The sequence below is a fragment of the Micromesistius poutassou genome (genome assembly GCF_964030765.1).
Source record: "Micromesistius poutassou genome assembly, chromosome: 11".
Taxonomy (NCBI): Eukaryota; Metazoa; Chordata; class Actinopteri; order Gadiformes; family Gadidae; genus Micromesistius; species Micromesistius poutassou.
The window spans coordinates 8,943,076-8,966,765 of record NC_140281.1 but is presented as its reverse complement, the minus strand read 5'-3'; the positions used below and the strand labels follow the sequence as shown (position 1 = coordinate 8,966,765).

Sequence of the window (23,690 nt, the reverse complement as noted above, 5' to 3'; positions counted from 1 at the left end):
GTGTGTGTGTGTGTGTGTGTGTGTGTGTGTGTGTGTGTGTGTGTGTGTGTGTGTGTGAAATACCTCGAACAAAATGAGACTGAGGTCTATAGGCTATAGGCTACACTACACGTAACATTGAGTGGAAATATGTAATATCCCAAGTCGATATAGTGCACATGCATCGCAAGCAGCGCTAAACACGACCGCATCGGGTTAGAGGGTCGTCCTTAGGAAAAACCTTCGCAGATATGGCCCACCGTACCCGGTTTTCACTATATGGTCAGACAGAGGCAACTTGACGACTGATCAGACAGTGTAGGGCTCCTGCTTTCAAGTGCTGTTAAAGTGCACGGTCAGGACTTCTATTCCTGGAATTCGGGCATGTTGAATTCAAGTCCTTATACTGATTTATTTACATTGAATAATTAAAGGATACTATAAAATGTTTAATCACGCTGTTTATACTCGAGAGTCATATGCGCATGGATTGGAGTCAAGAGTTTTTAGGATTATCGTTGAAAAGTAAAATGCATCACGGCTGCTGTATCTTCTAATTTAATATGCTTGTAATTTTCCAATAAACATTTTATTGCGGGCTACACTATTTAATTTATAACGAAATTACAACATAATATGTCGGGCTGTTATTGTTTTTTCTTCCAAAACAAACAGTGCTACCACCTCACCGTGCAGTGTAAATAGCCACCTCGAACGCGCACGCTCTCACGCGCGCGCATACGTACAAACACACGTACGAGAACATGCGCTCACGGGCACGTCCCACAGCAACAACAGTAGGCTACATGCGAGCGCATCATACATGCACGAGGGGAATACACAGCAATCTCAACTCCTGCGCATAGTTCATGTTTTAAAATAGGAATGTAATAATAGGTCTATGGATAATAACGTTTAGATTAAATCAATAGTTGGGCCAAAGTAGGACATAATTGTTGAAGTAGTCAAAAATACATTGGTAGCTTTTAGCATTGGATTCCTGATGAAACGTAGCGTGATGAAAAAAGGTGAAAGCTATGATTTAAATGGATATGCTCATTGAAGCACGTGACCTCAATTTGTCCCATATAGGTTAATTTGATAAATTATAATTTACTTATTTCAGGATGGCCTATACATAGTAGTGGTTTTGTACGTGTGTCAAGAAAGAAACCCAGGTAATATTATAAAACCCATGGGAGTTGTACTTTCTTAACCATAATTATTTAATACTTTAATCTTAATTTAAATGAATAAATAAATGAATACATAAATAAATACATTTCCTATAGAAATAAAAGTCACTATGGCGCATTTGTAGAGTCTCATATGCATGTACGAGCAGAATAAGCTGCACAAACTTTGTGAGCGCTCTACCCAGGGGGTTGTGGTCGATGTGTTTATGTTCGAGACAACATCTAATTATTTAGTTAAGCCTTACTTTAGACTGCCTATATTTAACACGGAATGATGTAATTGAGCGATCTTCAATCACAATGTTTACACTCCTGGTTATAGGAATGGAATAGGGCCATTATAATATGTAATAGGCTACATATTTACAAAAGCGCACACAGTGTGAATTGCATTTCGACAAGGAATAGTTAGTCTAGCCCACACTCGACCCAATTTGGGTTTTGGGTTTTATTTCCATTATTCTATTACGGACAAGTTTGTTTACATAACCGATGCTCATTGGAGCCTTGGTCCGAGATGGAGCGCTCCCTGCCCTATATCCACACTGCGAGGGAGAGAGGGTGTGGAATTATGGACCAAAACAATCCAATTCCAATCCGGATTCATATGGAGATATCGGGAAACGGTATCAGAATGTTGTCAACTAAGCAGACAAATCTCGAACTGCCCCCCCCCCCCCCCCCCCCCCCCCCCCCTCCCCACACTAAACAAAAACACACACACATACACACACAAACACACACACACACACACACACACACACACACACACACACACACACACACACACACACACACACACACACACACACACACACACACACACAAACACACACACACCACCCTTTGAACGTGCAGAGTAGTATTTTCCACGTTTATTGGGTGCTGCGTAATGGTACTTATCGAGTCATGTTAACGTCTATAATGTAGGGTAGGATATCTCAGCTGGGGCGAAGACGGTCGAGACGAGGGGTAGCTGGAAACTTTGTGGTCTGGATCCCTGGGGAGTCACGTCGCGATCGAGACCGGTTGAACAGTGCAGGGCTAGCCAAAGAGAGACACAGAAAAACAACGCGTCAATAAGTCTTAAGGTCGCATATTGTTTTTTATTTGCCAAACCAAGAATCTGATTGCCATTAGTTTATCGATTAATTCCATCAATTGGTCCGGTCACAAAGTTGTAATAAGAGTACCAAATTGCATATCGTTATGCAATTATGCAAATAATTGGACAAAGCAATGTTCCGCTTGAAGGAATATCGTTTATATGTTAAACTGATTCGTGCTGTTTTGGAAATTAATAATTGATAAACGTGTATTTATTTGTAACAAATGTTTTCATTATGTGCGCACACACACACACACACACACACACACACACACACACACACACACACACACACACACACACACACACACACACACACACACACACACACACACATTTTGAAGGGCACATTTCTAATGAAGAATATTGAAGATTACAGACTGCTGGATTTCAACGCACGGTAGCCCCCAACTCATACATTACCGCACTAACCCCTTTGCGGTCCATCATGCTTTAGGGGGAGGGGAGGGAATGGGGGGATAAACAAATCGCAGAGACTGGGGGATCCAACGACAGAGGCTTGTTAAAACATTTTCAACCATGTAGAATAAATGCCTAAACCGACTAAATGGCATTGTTTCCCCCGACGCAGACATTCGTCCCTTCAAGCGCGATATGTCATGCAGGCGTGTTGCTCAGAATGGCTTGATCGAGAGGATGGACGGATAGAATGGGAGTGAAAGAGAGGTAAGACGGTCTTTCTTCCACATACATGGGCCATCTTGATGGACCCACATTTAGTTTTTTTACATTGAAAGATTCAAGTTAGGCTTCATTGATCTCAGGCTCAGTTGCTCCACGGCTGCAGCCATAAGGGGCATCTATATATTTTATTATAATTATGACCAGTCAAAATCTCTCTTAAGTGGCATGGGAAGTATAGTCGTAAGACAGATTCATTCTGCAACTCAAATAGATGCATACGCTTATGGGACGACACAAACTATACAGCAACGTGGGGAAAAACAGCCCACAGTTATAAATTGTATTTAAATCACCAACTGACAATAGTACTCAATTCATTAAATGGCAATCGTGATTGTATTAAGGTAACCGTTAGTTACTCCGAATAGTTTCCAGGTTTAAGGACCTACTAAATGTGGTCATCGGTTCATTAACATCACTTCGTAAGTAACCCCGTGTAGTTTTCCTCTACCCACCCATCTCTCCAACACCGAGGCCCAACTACCTTAACTAATGCGCTATATGCATTGTTTTTTACGGAGACGACCACGGAAGCACATTCACGTCTGAGAGTAAAGGTTTAAAGGACAAAATAAACTTGCTAAACCATGCCAAAACAATGAATCCATGACCCCCATCCCCCCGCACAGCACAGAATGGGATTTTACATGCGATCCGGGCCGAAGTGTGCTAGGACACTGGTGGGGGGAGGGCTCCGTTCACCTTTCACCTCGCTGTGTTTGGGACGTGTTGTCATTTCGTTTGCTCTGCTCCTGCGTTACTTTCAGAGCATCGACGGCCCACTGCGTGTAGCTTTCTCTACGGTAGAGCTACACCAGCTATAATAAACGATAGCCTACCTAATCTGCTCGAGAGAAACCACGAGTTTGAATGAATAGACAACGTGAAAGAAAAAATGAAGCTCTTTAGGTCTGGGTTTTCCGAATCCCTGTCCGTTTGCCGCTTGCGCGAAGACTGTTGAACTTTGCTATATTGAATAAAGCTTATTGCTGCTGACTTTTAAAAGGGACATTATCTCTTCAATTGCCTCCATATATCATAGGTAGGCCTATGCCTGTTGACTTATCGCCTATGCAAACTAGCCCATACAATCTTCTTTCAAATATATTTTGCCAGGGTAACAAAACGTTGTTTTTATTGTTTAGAACAACAGGCAACTTTATTTTCAGAAAAAATATATAAAAATAGATATGGCTCGTGTATGATTAATTATTAAATCAAAGAAATATTCAAAAATGGGGCTTATTCTTATTTTTTACATGTTCTTTTTATGGCTTGCTAATTAAATTTAAAAAAGGACAATATTCTGATAAATCCTTGAACCTTTATCTATATAAATTCACATTGGAATATGTTAACAGTGTCTAATCTGTGTCTAAAAACACACGCACACACAAACACACGCACACACACGCACGCACACACACACACACACACACACACACACACACACACACACACACACACACACACACACACACACACACACACACACACACACACACACACACACACACACACACACACACACACACACACATGTCATAGGCATGTCTTAGAAAACTACCTATTTTTGCCTAAGCTATGATTCGACACTGGTAACATCTCCCCTGAAGGTTCTCTTGTGGATTTCACGTGAACAAATGCATGTAAACATTTTTTTTAAATACCTTTTTGGCAAAATGGTATGTTCTATATTACTGTATTTTATATTAAATTAATAAAATAACATAATATAGAACATAAATTTAAACTTAAACAAATCTGCAAGATTTACATTATGCATGTTATATGCTGTTACATGTTGCATGATATATAATTATATTAAATATATATAAATATACAAATATATCTAAAATATACAAAAATATATATACATAAACGCATATATATACGTATATATATGTATAAATATATATATATATTGTGTGTGTGTGTGTGTGTGTGTGTCTGTGTCTGTGTCTGTGTGTGTGTGTGTGTGTGTGTGTGTATGTGTGTGTGTGTGTGTGTGTGTGGGTGTGGGTGTTTGCGTGCGAGTTTTTTGTGTTTCAGATGCAAGCCCCTTCTTCCACTATCCATGCCCTTCCTTTGCCTCCCTTTGTTCTTTGCTGCTCTAATAGGTTTTCCCCTGCCACACACAATTCGCTACCCCCCTTCCCCTTTTAGTGCCCAGTGTCGGCTGGAGCATTTGAGCAATTTGAAATTAAAGCAAACAATGAGCAGGCACTCCCAGGGACCTCTTGCTCACCATATTACATGGAGGACGCTCGTGTGCTCCTGCACATTATTGGCAAGTCATTACGTTTCTCTGGAAACCCAGAGTGGGGGCTTGCTCAGAGGAATTGGTGATGCAAGCAGCAGCTGAGTGCCTGGAATGGCTTCTGTATGTGTGTGTGTGTGTGTGTGTGTGTGTGTGTGTGTGTGTGTGTGTGTGTGTGTGTGTGTGTGTGTGTGAGTTTTTCTGTACATGTGTTTAGGTGTATGTGTTTAAAAGGCACTAAAAGAGTCTTGAGTTTCTGGCTGATATTTTTCCCTTTTTTCAATGAAAGTCTTTGAAATATCATTTTAAAAGTTAAGGCTTCACAAAGCAGGGCATTCACGAGGCAGATTGTAAACAGGGCATGTCATCTTTTCACGCTCACCCACACTGTAGAGAGCCCTCCACTGTGAGTCTGGTCATGAAATGTACTCAGTAGATGTTTTTAATTTGAGTATTTTATGTTTTTCAAATTTGTTCTTGGCTCCAAGAGGTCCCCACTGTGTGGGTTGAATTTGGACGCAGCCTCCCAAAGTAAAGCTAGTTGAAGTACAAATATGTGCTCTTCTGTAAACAAGATGTTTTTTTTGTAACCGGTTAATTTAGCGCCAGTTGAACCATGCAAACATACCTAATTTTTTGGTTTTTGTTTGTTGATGAAGCAGAAAACTACATGACAAAGCACTATGTGGAATAGTGGGTGTTTGTCAGTGTTGGGTGCAGATAAAGACCATTCAAAGGTTTTGGTCTTCATGGTTGTTTAATGAATGAATCGTCTGGAGTGCTGGAGTTCCTTGTTGCTTATTTTCATGCAAGTATTGAAGTTCTAGTGGAGTTCTTTTCAGCCATTAATAGCATGCCATTCGTATGCGTTTTAAAATGCATCATTTTGTTATACTAAGCACATTGCCGCCATTTTTTATTTTTTGGTGGTGGACACTTTATCTATTGTGCTGTTAAACAATCAACGTGTATTATGTAACATTTTAGTAGTTATAACCGATTTCATTTAACTGAATACATTATCTTTCAGTTCATTGTTAACTGTTAACTGTGTTTTCTTAGAGAAAAGCAATTGCTTGTTTTGCTTTTTTACAACAGATGCATCATTGATGTGATAGTGTAAACAACCTGTTTACAAAAATAGCAAATACCCCTAAACCTTAAAATGTTCAAATAAAGTATGTTGAGCTGACAGGCAGACCATAAACCTACATTTAATACTATCCTTTAAACGTTTATTAAATCAAACTTCTGGCTCAAATAAAGAACCCATAAACACACAACGTTCACACGGGCCTTTTCTCTGCACCACGTTTAATGCAGCAATTTCCTTTGATACATATTTGGTGTGCTGGATACAATCCAGAAACAACAATCATAACAGCCTCATGGTACTACCAAGTTTCAAAGCATTCTGGCCATGTGGGAGCAAAATGGCACAGCACCCTCCTGGAACCAATCAAAACGACCCATTAGTGCCTGTCAGAGGCACGCACACACGGGGGCCGTGCGTGCTACGTACTTCCCGTTCCCGAGGAGCTATCTTCTTCTGACTCGCGCCGTTTACTGAATGTTTTGGTGGAAAATACGGTGTCGAAAAGAAAAGTAAACACGACTTAACCATGACATTTCGAATAAGTGGGACCTAAATCGGCGGTGCGGCGGATAGGAGGTCGGATTCTGCGCGGGTTTTGGCACATCTTTGTTGTACTCGCATGTCCGCTTTCTTCGCGGACGGTCTCCGGCGAGCGGTGCATAGCAGTGGACGACGACTTCTTGGCAAATAACATGAAGGAGATGATTGGTGGTTGCTGTGTTTGCTCTGATGAGAGAGGATGGGCAGAGAACCCACTGGTTTATTGCGATGGACATGGCTGCAACGTCGCCGTGCACCAAGGTAAAGCCACAAGAGAGCCACGGCTAGTTAGCCGCTAGCTAGCGAGCTAACGTTATCTAGTTGCAAGGTTATAGAAGCCGCTGCGCGTGCATCAGCCTGCCGCGCGCCAGGCCGAGGTCAGCCCTAATTCACACTGCTTTGATTGACATATCAGTAATCCAATTTAGCGGCTTTGTTGCTGTTGGTTAGGGTACGTAGCCCAGTTCCGGTTTCGTGTGCACAACACGGCAATGTTTTTGTTTGTATTTGCGTTTGCGGTGCTTTGTGAATATGTACGACGCCTTGTTTATTTCGTTCCCATTTCCTAACACGATGCTCACCACAACAAACTGGCGTGACGTCCAATGTTTACAAATCAGCTGCCCACTAGCTCTTCAAAGGTGACCAATCGTAGCGGTGCGTGAGAGCTACGCGCTGTGTTTTAAGCCCCGCGAGTCATCTGATGTGTATTTGATAAATGTTTGGTCCAATTTTCTTTTGTATTATATATGTATACGGAAGAAAATATATGTGGTCGATAACGTCACGAGTTTAAACTGATAGGGCAATGCTGTGTTTATTGTTCCATTGAAACTTAATGGAGTGTTTGGGTATTTTTGAAACACAATTGTCTCTGTGACATCGTACATTGCATTGAATGTTGGTTTGTGGTATTTTGGCCTGCATTGTTATGAAAGTCGTTTATGTAGTGTAGATGGATGACACCAGATATCTACTAGCACAAACGTTCTTTATTGAAGTATAATATTCAACAGGATCTGCATCTAGTTATTTACCTGACTTAAAATGAATGCAACCACCATTACCAGCTTGACATACACCGTCCGGATAACAGTAGAATATGATGTAGTATATTATGTCCCCTAGGCAGATTCATGGTGATCTGAACATTTATTTTTTGAAGCTATTCACATATTTAAGGGGGACCAAACCATGGCAGTCTTTTGTGTTGATGTGGCCTATATGGGGACAGTCCTTGATGGAATTTTACCCTTTTGATTGCTCTGTGGGAAAGAGTAGCAGTAATAGAATAGGTGTGAGATTGGGAAATGGGTGCCATGATTGTTCTGTCAGTGGACGTGTGAATGTGGTTTCCTTATCTACTGCAGAGAAGAAACCAAACAACCATGATAAAGTCCTTTTGTTGTATTAGAGATAACTAACACCTGTCCCATTCCTTTCTTTCTGCTCTCCTGCAGCCTGTTATGGCATTGTTCAGGTGCCCACTGGTCCCTGGTTCTGTAGGAAGTGTGAATCTCAGGAGAGAGCTGCCCGTGTGGTAAGTCAATACATTACTATTTGTCTGCTATTTGCTATCTATTTTCTCTTTCATAAAGACTCGCCCCATGTATAAATCTTCATGTTCAAGTATGGCTGCATACCGTGTTGGGTCCTATCCTTTAGCTCTAAGAGGTGTAAAATCGGTTGGTGAAGGATGTGGGTCGAACGAGCGGTTGGACCGTCTCTCTCCTTGGTCTCGCCAACCGTTTACGTGAGACTCGATCTATCTGCCTTACCTCTTAGATGGTGCTTACTTCTGCCAGTTTCCACCATCGGTTTTGTACTTGACTTAACTTGGAGAACATTGAGTATGATTTGGGATTTAAAATGTAACATTAAAAAACAAAGCATGCTGCTGTGTATTTAGTATACTACACACTATATGCACTAATGTATAGTGCTCACGTCATTCACCATCGGCCAATCCACTGTCTAGCAATTCATTGTTTAGGGTTCCACTAACTTAACTCCTGCTAAAACATTGGCATATTAAAGTGCTGTATTAGATTAATTGCAAGTCTGTTGGTTATCTCTGCAAATGGTATCATCCCAATGACTGAGATCACTGTGAAGTCTGGGATTCAGTGGGCTCTGCCTCTGAGTTGATGTTCTAATAGGGAAATGAATGATAAATAGAGTGAACTTACACCAGTCGTTTTGAACTACCATGACCCAGGCCTGGGTGATATGGCTGAAAGACATATCATGATATAACTTATTCATATTGATTGATATAGATGACTATTGATCATTTTAATGACCTAAAAAGACTAGGAATTACCATGCTGGATTTAAACACTTCTGTTTAACACTTAATATGACCTTCCACTGTTCATTGTTCATTGATAAATACTCCAATGTCGATACAACAATGAAAAACACAAAAATATTGTAAATAAGTATGGAACCATGTTTGTGTAACAAACCCAGCTGCTAGATTCGGTGGTCCAGTCTCTTATCGATATATATTGAACATGTTTTATATTTATATTGATCAAAAGTCTATCACAATATGATAATTTATTGTTTTATTGCCCAGGCCTATGACCCACACCCACAAAGAGATGGCAACCATGCATGGTGACAATCAGCTTTGTCAGAAGTTAGAACCAACAATCACTTACTCAAGGACACCTTGAGACTATGCTCAGTTGGACCCTAGGATTTTATCCACAGTCACCTTCTGTTTTTGGGTAATGATCGTTCTCCACCCGATTTTCAAATCTTGTATTTCTGGAATTATGCTTTAACTTTAGCTGTTTTCGTGGTCACCTAAATGTGTGCTAGGATAATAACGATTTTTGTTGAATCTTTGTATTCTAAACATGACAATGGAATGGCAGATTATTGGCTAAAGCTGACTGTACTTTATTGGAAAGCATAAACAGTCCAACCACTCTGAAAATGCTGACAGACAATGTCTATTTAGCAAATGTCTATATGTGACCTAGTCATGGAATCCAGGGACAAGTAGTCCCTGGGACATTTTGAGTTATTCACAGATTCTGAAAGTGTAGTTTCTAAGCTTTCCAACGATGTGTAACACATGTAAATCTGATAATATTTGAAGAAGTTGTGGCCATTTGAATGTAGACAAATCACAAAAGAGAGCAGAAAAAGCCTTTCCAAGATTCAGTTTTCACCTCTCTCACCTGGCTGGGGAGCACAATGGTGCTCATTTGCATCTCATTTAGATAAGCCATACCCCCTGTCACAGCTTGTCAGTGGTCTGGCAGGGCAGAAAGTGGTTTGAACAATGGTTATCAAAAGCAGTCATTAATGTTGATGTGGTGTTATTTTCCTTTTAGTGGACTGATCAGAATTAGAAGGTACTTTGTTAAAATGGAAATTATTTTTATTACAAAAAGTCCCTGAATATCATTCAATAATGCACAGGATAAGATGTTACTCCCTTGTGCTATAATCCAAGGTATAAACCACATCTACACATCTACAACCACATCTGTATAACACTCTGTAAAGCATAAAGAACAGAATAATAACAGTATACCGACATTTTAGCTCAACCCTTAATTCTTTCCCTCCTATAAAAGGAATCAAATCAAAGTCAAAGTGGCTTTATTTTCAATTACTTCACATGTCAAGACATTCCCTAAAGATTTAAAATACCCATTAAAAGTACACAATAGTAATTGAATTGTAAGATATATGAAAGATAAATAGGCAGTATTTGTAAACTCTGTATGAGTGACACAGCATAGTTTTTGTATGGGATTGGTTACGGTAGTGCGAAGATGCAGTTGGTAATAGCAGCATAAGACCAAGGTCTTTGTGACATTGACAGTGCCGAAAGTAAGTACAGTGAATAGCAGTCAGTTCCAATCTTAAAGTATGTAGTGATATAAATAGTAAATAGTGCAAGTAGACAATAGTGCTAGAAGACAGTTGTTATTGTGTAGAAGTGCAGTGTGGATGGATCAGTCTGTTGCTCCGGTGTATGATCAGTGCATTGTGGAGAGGGTGTGAAGGAGAGTCCAATTATGATATCACATTTGCATCCTCTTCTGTGGACTCTTCTGTGCTGTGACCTTTGGGGTTGATGAACTTGGCTGGTGAACGTGGCTGTGAGTGCTTCTTCCTTAACCGTGGTCTTGCCCCATTCTCCTCAAAGTGTTTGACTATATCAGCCAGGGTGTCTTTGCCAATGCTGAAAAAAGGAAAATAAAGGAGTTTCACATCATGGGTCATGCTGACAGGCATCTTGTCACCTAGCTCAGAATGTTTTCATCCAAACTGCTTCTCAAGTAGGCTAGTTGCTAAATCATAAGCATCACAGTCAAGCAATGCTAACAGGCAGGTTGGCACCTGACTATGTATTCATCATAACAATCATCTAGTAGGCTAAGTCATTAGCACCAGTCAATTCAAGCATTACTCAAATTAATAGCAGATGCTCACATTACCATCCAAAACCTCATTATAGTAATGTTTTTTAGGAAAGTGATATGATGCTAATGATTACAATTAAAAATATAACTGCATGCAGTAATGTGGGGGTCAAGCTGAATGGGACTCCATAAACCAATTTGCAGAATAGACCAGAGTAGCAACATCAACAAGATAGATCTACGTCAGACACACGGCCTTCAGGACTTTCGACAAGTTGCACGTCAAAAAATAAAGGATTGACTGAGATATGATAACACTCACCCCCTTATAGGTCAAAGGTCACCAAATTCATTGAGTATCTCCATGATGATGTCATGGGTCTATGTACCAAGTTTGGTTATGGTATGTCAAAGGGTTGCTGAGAAATTGGCTTATTTCCTGTTTGGCGGTTTTGCGGTCAAATTTGATTGGCTGTCACAGATATTTCTGTGAGAAATCATTTACTAGCTATATGGGGAGGTCTCATAGTATGACCAGACATTGGAAATGTGTTTGAAATATACTCATGTGAAGAGAGAGGAGTTAAAACAAATTTTCATTAATTATAGCGCCCCCTAGAGGTCAATAGTCACCAAACCTAATGAGCGTCCCCATGATGATGTCATGGGTCTATGTACCAAGTTTGGTTATGATGTGTCAAAGGGCTGCTGAGAAATTGGCTTACATCCTGTTTGGCGGCTTCGTGGTCGAATTTGATTGGCTGTTGCGGCCAAACGGTTTTGAATTTGAAAAATCTGTTCGACACCTTTTGTGAGGCATGGTCTGATCAACATATGTGCCAAGTTTGGAGATGATTGGACAAAATGTGTGTGTGAAACATTTTGAAGGTTTTTGACATAAACCAAGATGGCGGAAAATCCATCATGACGCAATGTGACGTCATAGGGTGCGTTGAACTCGGCTTGGCCCAAGGATTCCAATGATGCCTTGTTTGTGAATATTGGTTGAATGGGTCAAAAGTTATAAACATGAATGCATGTCCAACTTTGACCTGTTGGTGGCGCTAGAGATCATGGGCTAGCGACCTCAAATTTGCTGTGAAGGCTTATGGGACTATCCCGAATCAGTGTGCCAAATTTCACAACCTTTTGCCATTGGGTTCTATGGGCTGCCATAGACTCCCATTGAATGAAAATAATGTTTGACCTGTTGGTGGCGCTAGAGCTTATGGGCTAGCAACCTCAAATTTGCTGTGAGGGCTTATGGGACTGTCCTGAATCAGTGTGCCAAATTTCACAACTTTTTACCATGGGGTTCTATGGGCTGCCATAGACTCCCATGGCGGAATAATAATAATAATTAAAACTGCGAGCAGTGTTGAGGGAGTCAAGCTGATAAACTAATTAAACAAAATTAAAACATAAACTACCAAGTTTGGTTATGATATGTCAAAGGGCTGCTGAGATACAGGCTTACTTGCTGTTTGGCGGCTTTGTGGTCAAATTTGATTGGCTGTTGCGGCCAAACGGTTTTGAATTTGAAGATTCTGTGTATAAGTTTTGTGAGGCATGGTCTGAGCAACATATGTGCCAAGTTTGGAGATGATTGGACAAAATGTGTGATGTGTGAAACATTTTGAAGGTTTTTGACATAAACCAAGATGGCGGAAAATCCATCATGACGCAATGTGACGTCATAGGGTGCGTTGAACTCGGCTTGGCCCAAGGATTCCAATGATGCCTTGTTTGTGAATATTGGTTGAATGGGTCAAAAGTTATAAACATGAATGCATGTCCAACTTTGACCTGTTGGTGGCGCTAGAGCTCATGGGCTAGCGATCTCAAATTTGCTGGGAGGGCTTATGGGACAGTCCTGAATCAGTGTGCCAAATTTCACAACCTTTTGCCATTGGGTTCTATGGGCTGCCATAGACTCCCATTGAATGAAAATAATATTTGAACTGTTGGTGGCGCTAGAGCTCATGGGCTAGCAACCTCAAATTTGCTGTGAGGGCTTATGGGACTGTCCTGAATCAGTGTGCCAAATTTCACAACTTTTTACCATGGGGTTCTATGGGCTGCCATAGACTCCCATGGCGGAATAATAATAATAATAATAGGAAAACGTAGAATAACAATGGTTGTCTCGCAGCTTCGCTGCTTGACCCCCAATTAAAACTGCGAGCAGTGTTGAGGGAGTCAAGCTGATAAACTAATTAAACAAAATTAAAACATAAAAGATAGATCTAACAGGCCAAACACGCGGCCTTCAGCACTTTCGACAAGTTGCACGTCAAAAAATAAAGGATCGACTGAGATATGATAACACTCACCCCCTTATAGGTCAAAGGTCACCAAATTCATTGAGTATCTCCATGATGATGTCATGGGTCTATGTACCAAGTTTGGTTATGATATGTCAAAGGGTTGCTGAGAAATTGGCTTATTTCCTGTTTGGCGGTTTTGCGGTCAAATTTGATTGGCTGTCGCAGATATTTCCGTGAGAAATCATTTACTAGCTATATGGGGAGGTCTCATAGTATCACCAGACATTGGAAATGTGTTTGAAATATACTCATGTGAAGAGAGAGGAGTTAAAACACATTGTCATTAATTATAGCGCCCCCTAGAGGTCAAAGGTCACCAAACCTAATGAGCGTCCCCATGATGATGTCATGGGTCTATGTACCAAGTTTGGTTATGATATGTCAAAGGGCTGCTGAGAAATTGGCTTACTTCCTGTTTGGAGGCTTCGTGGTCAAATTTGATTGACTGTTGCGGCCAAACGGTTTTGAATTTGGATAATCTGTTGTATAGCTTTTGTGAGGCATGGTCTGATCAACATATGTGCCAAGTTTGGAGATGATTGGACAAAATGTGTGAAGTGTGAAACATTTTGAAGGTTTTTGACATAAACCAAGATGGCGGAAAATCTATCATGACGCAAAATGACGTCATAGGGTGCGTTGAACTCGGCTTGGCCCAAGGATTCCAATGATGCCTTGTTTGTGAATATTGGATGAATGGGTCAAAAGTTATGAACTTGAATGCATGTCCAACTTTGACCTGTTGGTGGCGCTAGAGCTCATGGGCTAGCGACCTCAAATTTGATGTGAGGGCTTATGGGACTGTCCTGAATCACTGTGCCAAATTTCACAACCTTTTGCCATTGGGTTCTATGGGCTGCCATAGACTCCCATTGAATGAAAATAATATTTGAACTGTTGGTGGCGCTAGAGCTCATGGGCTAGCAACCTCAAATTTGCTGTGAGGGCTTATGGGACTGTCCTGAATCAGTGTGCCAAATTTCACAACTTTTTACCATTTGGTTCTATGGGCTGCCATAGACTCCAATGGCAGGTAAATAATAATAATAATTAAAACTGCGCGCAGTGATGAACGGGACCTCGCGCCGGCTTGCAGCCGCCACTACGAGGTCCCGTTCATCACTGCGCGCAGTTTTAAAAAAAAATCGCGCCGGCTTGCGGCCGCGTCACGTGCCGTCGTAACATGTGTGCTGGCAAGATGTGCACATGTTAGGACCGCACGTGACGCAGCCGCAAGCCGGCGCGAGGTCCCGTTCATCACTGCGCGCAGTTTTAAAAAAGCGCAGTTTTAAAAAAAATTCGCAAATTTATGTAATCTGTAGAAGCAGAGGTGCCCTGTGGTGTCCTACTGATTGTTTTGACATTAACATGTAAGACCACATTTAACTGAATTACATGTTCATTAACCCTACATCAATGATCCGATAAATTCCCTAGGAGGAGTTAGTTCAAATACAAGGCGAAAAAGTGAAAGAATTCCATTCAAAATGGCCAACTTTGACAGCACGCCACGGCCATGCCCTTCAACGTACAGTCACAAATAACACGGCGTTGGTTGAGCACCATTTTTTGACTGTACTGAGCAATTGTGAAGCAGATCCGATAAATACCCTAGGAGGAGTTCGTTCAAATACAAGGGGAAAAAAGCGAAAATAAGACCACGGAATTCAAAACGGCCAAATTTGACGGCACGCCACGGACACGCCCTTCAACGTACAGTCACAAATAACACGGCGTTGGTTGAGCTCCATGTCATGACTGTACTGACTAATTGTGAAGCAGATGCGATAAATTCCCTAGGAGGAGTTCGTTCAAATACAATGCGAAAAAGTGAAATTCCATTCAAAATGGCCAAATTTGACGGCACGCCACGGACACGCCCTTCAACGTACAGTCACAAATAGCACGATTTTGGTTCAGCACCATTTCATGACTGTACTGACCAATTTGGAAGCAGATCCGATAAATTCCCTAGGAGGAGTTAGTTCAAATACAAGGCGACGGAATTCCAAAATGGCCAACTTTGACGGCACGCCACGGACACGCCCTTCAATGTACAGTCACAAATAGCACGGCGTTGGTTCGGCACCATTTATCGACTGTACTGACCAATTTTTAAGCAGATCCGATAAATTCCCTAGGAGGAGTTCATTCAAATACAAGGCAAAAAAGTGAAAAAAAATTCAAAATGGCCGCCGAGAGTGAAAATTAAAAATGCAAATAGCCGACGTCCTGTGGGGTTTGGAGCATGGGTCCAAGAGGCTTTTCTGTAGGTATTGGCACGTTATACGTGCCTACCGATTTTCATACATATTGGTGAAACGTGGCGCAGGGGCTGCTTTTTAAAGTTCCTGTAGGGGGCGCTACAAAAAATAGAAACACGAATTTTGGTATGTGAGCTACAGGCACCAGTCTACACGTGTCCTGTGAATTTCATATTCATAACTATTACGGTCTCCGCCATAACTATTACGGACTCCGCTGAGTGATTTACCCTCCTCTGGCGGCCATGTTGTTTTGGCAATCGACTTCATTTTACTTGAGCAGTTGAAACTTTGGTCCTCAATGGCCACTAAGTTGGTTCCGCTCAAATCAAACATTGTGTCTATGAACTGTGGCGCTTTTAGTGACAGGCCACGCCCATTTCGATGGAACGCCCCATTCGATTTTTTTTTTACTTTATCTTGTTCAGAATTTGATTCTGAACAACTTTTGTATCTGGGTCAACATCATAAGAGTCCAATTTGATGTTGATATGAGCAATTTACTTTTTAGGCATTTTCAACCACACCCATTTTAGAACTCAATGGCTCATGGGAGCTTGAAATTTTATTGTACAGACTAATCCTTAAGTCATATTGAAGATAATCGGCCATAGATGATATCTGCCAAAGGATTTTTGTCAAAGTCGAAAAACCTGGGATCCTTAGGCAATTTGCTGTTTTTAACATAATTCAAAATGGCGGAAAATCTGGCAACCCGGAAATGTTCAGTTCAAGAGAATTTTTTGTTCATCATGAGGATTTTCATGTGTGTGTAAAGTTTCATGAGTGTAGATCAAACCGGTGACGCGTGCTGCTTGTGCAAAGTTTGCACTTTTGAACAGTTGCTATAGCGCCACCTAGGGGCGAATGTGAATTTGAGGGCTAGAATATCAAATTTTTCACCAGTCCCCACAATTGCACCAAAAAAAATTGAGTTTTCGTATATGTTCAGGGGGGGAAAAATGCAGTCGAAGTCGTGGAAAAATACGGCGGAAGAATAATAATAAACATGAGGGTTTCAATAGGGACCTTGCCATGTTTGGCTCGGTCCCTAATTAAAACTGCGCGCAGTGATGAACGGGACCTCGCGCCGGCTTGCGGCCGCGTCACGTGCCGTCCTAACATGTGTGCTGGCAAGATGTGCACATGTTAGGACCGCACGTGACGCAGCCGCAAGCCGGTAAGAGGTCCCGTTCATCACTGCGCGCAGTTTTAAAAAAAAATCGCGCCGGCTTGCGGCCGCGTCACGTGCCGTCGTAACATGTGTGCTGGCAAGATGTGCACATGTTAGGACCGCACGTGACGCAGCCGCAAGCCGGCACGAGGTCCCGTTCATCACTGCGCGCAGTTTTAAAAAAGCGCAGTTTTAAAAAAAATTCGCGAATTTATGTAATCTGTAGAAGCAGAGGTGCCCTGTGGTGTCCTACTGATTGTTTTGACATTAACATGTAAGACCACATTTAACTGAATTACATGTTCAGTAACCCTATATCAATGATCCGTAAAATTCCCTAGGAGGAGTTTGTTGAAATACAAGGCGAAAAAGTGAAACAATTCCATTGAAAGCGGCCAACTTTGACGGCACGCCACGGACACGCCCTTCAACGTACAGTCACAAATAGCACGATTTTGGTTCAGCACCACTTCATGACTGTACTGACCAATTTTGAAGCAGATCCGATAAATTCCCTAGGAGGAGTTAGTTCAAATACAAGGCGACGGTATTCAAAAATGGCCAACTTTGACGGCATGCCACGGTCACGCCCTTCAACGTACAATCACAAATAGCACGATTTTGGTTCAGCACCACTTCATGACTGTACTGACCAATTTTGAAGCAGATCCGATAAATTCCCTAGGAGGAGTTAGTTCAAATACAAGGCGACGGAATTCCAAAATGGCCAACTTTGACGGCACGCCACGGACACGCCCTTCAACGTACAGTCCCAAATAGCACGATTTTGGTTTAGCACCACTTCATGACTGTACTGACCAATTTTGAAGCAGATCCGATAAATTCCCTAGGAGGAGTTCATTCAAATACAAGGCAAAAAAGTGAAAAAAATTAAAAATGGCCGCCAAAAGTGAAAATTAGAAATGCAAATAGCCGACTTCCTGTGGGGTTTGGGGCATGGGTCCAAGAGGCTTTTCTGTAGGTATGGGCACATTGTACGTGATTACTGAGTTTAATACATATTGGTGAAACGTGGCGCAGGGGCTGCTTTTTAAAGTTCCTGTAGGGGGCGCTACACACATGAGAAACACGAATTTTGGTATGTGAGCTATCGGCACCAGTTTACACGTGTCCTGTGAATTTCATATTCATAACTATTACGGTGTCCGCAGAGTGATTTTGAGCCTCTGGCGGCCATGTTGTATTTTAAATCGACTTAATTTTTGGTGAGCAGTTAGAACTTTGGTACCTAATGGCCATTGAGTTGGTCCCGCTCAAATCAAACATTGCGTCTATGAACTGTGGCTATTTTAGTAACGGGCCACGCCCACTTCGATGCCACGCCCCAATTGAAAAATTGTTGACTCAATCTTGTTCAGAATTTGATCCTGAACAACTTTAGTAGAGAGGTCCAACACCATAGGAGTCAAATTAATGTAGATATGTGCAATTTACTATTTTTGGGGTGAAAAACACACCCCTTTTTTAACTCAATGGCTCATGGGTACTTTTCACTTTATTTTACAGACTAATCCTTATGTCAGATTCAAGAGAATGGGCCATCGGTGATATGTGCCAAAGGAATTTTGTCAAAGTCCAAAAACCTGGGATCTTTGGGGAATTTACTGTTTTTAACTAAATTCAAAATGGCGGGAAATCTGGCTACCGGAAGTGCTAAGTTAGTATCTGCAAATTTCTTCATTATGAGGATTTGCATATGTGTGCAAAGTTTCATGAGTTTAGGTCCAACCGGTGACGAGTTATGCTTGTGCAAACGTTGAAATTTTGGCATAGTTGGTATAGCGCCACCTAGGGGCGAATGTGAATTTGAGGGCTAGAATATCAAATTTTTCACCAGTCCCACAAAATGCACCAAGAAAAAATGAGTTTTCGAATATGTGCAGGGGGGGAAAAATGCAGTCGAAGATGAGGGAAAATAAGAATAAGAATAATAAACACGAGGGTTTCAATAGGGTCCTTGCCAAGTTTGGCTCGGTCCCTAATAATTAAAACTGCGAGCAGTGTTGAGGGAGTCAAGCTGATAAACTAATTAAACAAAATTAAAACATAAACTACCAAGTTTGGTTATGATATGTCAAAGGGCTGCTGAGATACAGGCTTACTTGCTGTTTGGCGGCTTTGTGGTCAAATTTGATTGGCTGTTGCGGCCAAACGGTTTTGAATTTGAAGATTCTGTGTATAAGTTTTGTGAGGCATGGTCTGAGCAACATATGTGCCAAGTTTGGAGATGATTGGACAAAATGTGTGATGTGTGAAACATTTTGAAGGTTTTTGACATAAACCAAGATGGCGGACAATTTATCATGACGCAATATGACGTCATAGGGTGCGTTGAACTCGGCTTGGCCCAAGGATTCCAATGATGCCTTGTTTGTGAATATTGGTTGAATGTGTCAAAAGTTATAAACATGAATGCATGTCCAACTTTGACCTGTTGGTGGCGCTAGAGCTCATGGGCTAGCGACCTCAAATTTGCTGTGAGGGCTTATGGGACTGTCCTGAATCACTGTGCCAAATTTCACAACCTTTTGCCATTGGGTTCTATGGGCTGCCATAGACTCCCATTGAATGAAAATAATATTTGAACTGTTGGTGGCGCTAGAGCTCATGGGCTAGCAACCTCAAATTTGCTGTGAGGGCTTATGGGACTGTCCTGAATCAGTGTGCCAAATTTCACAACTTTTTACCATTTGGTTCTATGGGCTGCCATAGACTCCAATGGCAGGTAAATAATAATAATAATAATAATAATAATAATAGGAAAACGTAGAATAACAATGGTTGTCTCGCAGCTTCGCTGCTTGACTCCCAATAATAATAATAGGAAAACGTAGAATAACAATGGTTGTCTCGCAGCTTCGCTGCTTGACCCCCAATAATACTAACGAATACAATAGGTTTCCTACGGATTCCGTAGGACCCCTAATAATAATAATAGGAAAACGTAGAATAACAATGGTTGTCTCGCAGCTTCGCTGCTTGACCCCCAATGACAGTACTGAGCTAGCTAATAACAATAGGTAGGTATAGAAAGGTATAAACATGGAAAAACATGAGATAACGTGTTACGTGTACTTTGAATGAACACATAACGCAAATGTATAACTTGGATGTTTATGGAAACTCAGCCCATAAGAAACGTAGAAAAGTATTCTTGCAGACTTCGTTGCCTCCAATTAAATAAGTTGTCCGGGCACGCTTTCTCTTTGTCTGGACTTTGTGTGTGGATGTAGTCAGCTCCGACGTGAGGACTGCGTCTGTTTGCCTCGAGATGTCCAATTATTCGCATGTCCTGCCACTCTCTTTCCGTAGCTAAAGAATCCATCCGTATTCTGTACATAAGCTCTGGAGAAAGTTAGTGGCTACACAATTGTGTCCCATGGAGAGAGTTCTCCTTCCTTCTTTTGTAACAGTCGAAGCTACGGAAGTAGCCATGCGGTTCCCTTCTAACGTGCAGCTGATAGGTGGAGACGAGAACAAAAGAACACGAATGGCCAACGGAATGCCCAGTATGGAAATTAACTGTATCGCCGCACACGCCCCTACAAAGTGCAAGAATTCCTGAGACTACATCTGATTTCAAACATAAAATGTATACTTTTAAAGAAACCAATACTGTTGTCTGAAACATGGAGTGGCTTCTCCGTGATCTCAACTAACAGATTCTGCAAAAAAACGAAAATCACTTATTTTGAAAAAAATCGCTTCTTTGTTCATTTCTGCAAATGTTGTCTTCGCGACTTGTGTCCCTGGATTCCATGACCTGTCACATATACTCATCTGGTATAGTGACAACAAAAAATTATTGGGCAGAGCAGAACAAAGAGCACGCCCCCAATACTTTTTATGAATGAACAGCAGACAACGCAATACTTATGACAAACACATTTGATAGTTTACTGTCATTGTGTCTGTCATTGCATTCATTATTTATTGATGCTGTTTTAACATGACAACAGATCTGGAATATCAAGTCACACAAATGAAAAGCATGTCTTCTCTGCGAAAGATACACATTGCACAATTATTACTAAAAAGAATAATCCTGACAAACTTATTACACTTATCAGTAATTCTTGGCTTTAGTGTTTTTAATTTTTTTTTCATAATAAATAGATATTTTCTGGGTTTGTGTTTCCACCCAGGCTACACACATGCCCTTGCTGCCATTCAAAACAATGCTGTTCCCCCCCAAACAAGAACACTTCCTGTTTCCTTTTATGAGGAATAATGCCAGCTATTCTAAGGATGATAATGTATATCAACTCATAGTACAATTAATAGAAATGTATACAATATTGTATTGCTTAGTGATGCATAAATCAGGTTTCATTTATGGCGATACCAACATTTTTTTTCTGATACTGATCATACATGATTCTTTTTACGGTGAAATATAGGCTAAAATAACCAGGCTAAAACCCAGTGGTGCTGCACAGACTGTATATAATGTGAAAGATAATTTTATAATAATATAAAACATATTATGTTGGTGTATTACTCCACTCATGCAGGTTTTGCTCCTTGAGATACCAAATCACTTCTTTCAAAATTGGAGAACGGAACAAATTAATAATGTATCATGTGTTCTCCCTGTGTCTTCCTCCAACGCAACTTGTGGCTGGTGAACAAACGTAAGAGCGCTTCTCAGCTTTGTTTCCTTGAAACATCACTCAGTATTAAACCGTGTTAAATATAACAAAGCAGACATGGTTGAAGCTTTCAAACAGATTTTGGTGCTTTTTCATGCCCTTTTTTTTCTTTGTCAAAGCATGTTGTATCAAGTGCATAATTGTCACCACAAAATTATGCAGAAACTCTAATTAAAGCTTTGACTCTTATAGACTCACTGCTAACAAAGCACTCTCAAAGACCTATTTTGATTGGATAAATTTGAAATATCTAAAAAATAATGTTGCTCAATGCGAGATAAGAATCCTAAAAATTCTCAAATCAATCCATATGAAGTTGTAGACCTATCAGGTGTTTTGTAAATGCTTTTCTTAAGTTTGGAAATTGGCTAACATTCTAAAATGTTTAAGATGTACATTATGGCCATACAATTCTGTCACTTAGAAAATAATATTTACAACCAATCAATCCGGATTTATATTTGACACTTATTTCGGGGACCATGTTGGAAACGAGTGTTCTCACTTTCACTTGTTATCCCTTGGATTCGTTATCTTCTTTATCCATTAAATTAACAATCAATCATTAAATATTATTATACATTATATATACACATTTTTGCATTTCTTATTATTATACGACTAGTCAGACACAATAAAAAAAAAAGCCATGAATCCAGTTCATATGCCATGAACTATTTAAGTGTACTAATGTTATTCCTGGTTGAAAATACCGCTTTCCTCAAAATTAGGTTTTGCTTGATGACTCAGAAAAAGGTCAACTTGAGACATGGGAGTTTCCGCTCATATTTTTTTTTCTCTTCCTCTAATTCCACTTCATTCCCTGCCAAGCCTCCCCAACCTCACCTTGCTCTACAGCTATGAGCTATCCCTCTGATTCTCAAGACATCCTTTTTTTTTTTTTAAATGCAAGCCATCTTCTACTGGGAGGCATTTGTTATTTTTAATACAAATTTTCAAATGATAAATATTATCTAAGCAGCATATAAAGTTGAGGCCTTATTTTGTTTGTTATCTGTACTATTCTTAATCTTAATTTGAATTTCTCAGTATTTCCATGTCCTTGGGGAATACAGCCACAAATTACTAATGTTTATAGAAAGCAAATGGTAATACACAAAATATTTTGTTCATGACTGACTTTTAATGTCATCCAGATAGTCCAAATATATTTATAGAAGCCGTTAAAAAAAAAAAAGACCCATTATATGAAATGGTGTATATTGCTATTGATGGAATGGTTGTCCTCAATATCTCAATGTCCATTACAAGCATTTTATTATTTCTTTGAGTTCTTTTTTGAGTCTGACTGACTAATATGTATTTCTGTACACATTGTCACAATCAGTGACACATTTTCAATTTATTTTAATAATTAATCAATAGTAAACAATGTAGTACAATGTTTGTACTCTTTTACACAACTATACAATGTTTGTAGAGTACAATGTTTGTACTCTTTTACACAACTCTTTTACACAATGTTTGTACTCTTTTACAAAATGTTTGTACTCTTTTACACAACTCAACCATTGTCAAGGACACCGCTGTAAGCAGGTGCTGAAGTGGGAGAAATTTGAAAAATAAAGGACATTTTTACCCTAAAGTTAACTCAGTCCAACCACACCACTTGTAGGGTTGGGTATCGTTTGAAATATTTCGATTCCGGTTCTATTTCGATTCCTGTAAACCGATGCCGGTTCCGAAATTGATTTTTTTTATAGAAATGCCATGCCAACACTGATTCTTTGAAAATTATTTGAAAAGGTAACTATTTGCGTTACTGTAAAAAAAAAAAAGTTGCTATATGTCAATGAATTTGAAGTAGTGCTCAGTGTTTCCCACAGACCAGGTAGCAATGTGTGGCGGATTTGTTGGGGGGGGGGGGGAGGCACAATTACCGGCTGGCGGAGTTGTTGACGGGGGGTATTATCGGTAATAGAAAATGCGCGGATCATTTTCTTTCTCGTGTTTCTC

At 40.5% G+C, this 23,690-nt stretch overlaps 1 protein-coding gene across 2 annotated transcripts in view; it reads left to right on the top strand.

The window, feature by feature from the left end:
* Window positions 1–6,786: 6,786 nt before the first annotated feature.
* mllt10 (MLLT10 histone lysine methyltransferase DOT1L cofactor) overlaps window positions 6,787–23,690 on the top strand; it is a 56,807-nt gene continuing 39,903 nt past the window's right edge. For both annotated transcript variants that reach the window (XM_084475423.1, XM_084475422.1), the window contains exons 1-2: window positions 6,787–7,145; window positions 8,345–8,424. In XM_084475423.1, the coding sequence (XP_084331549.1) occupies window positions 7,037–7,145; window positions 8,345–8,424 (189 nt within the window). In that variant the 5' untranslated portion in view covers window positions 6,787–7,036. The remainder of the gene's footprint in view (window positions 7,146–8,344; window positions 8,425–23,690) is intronic.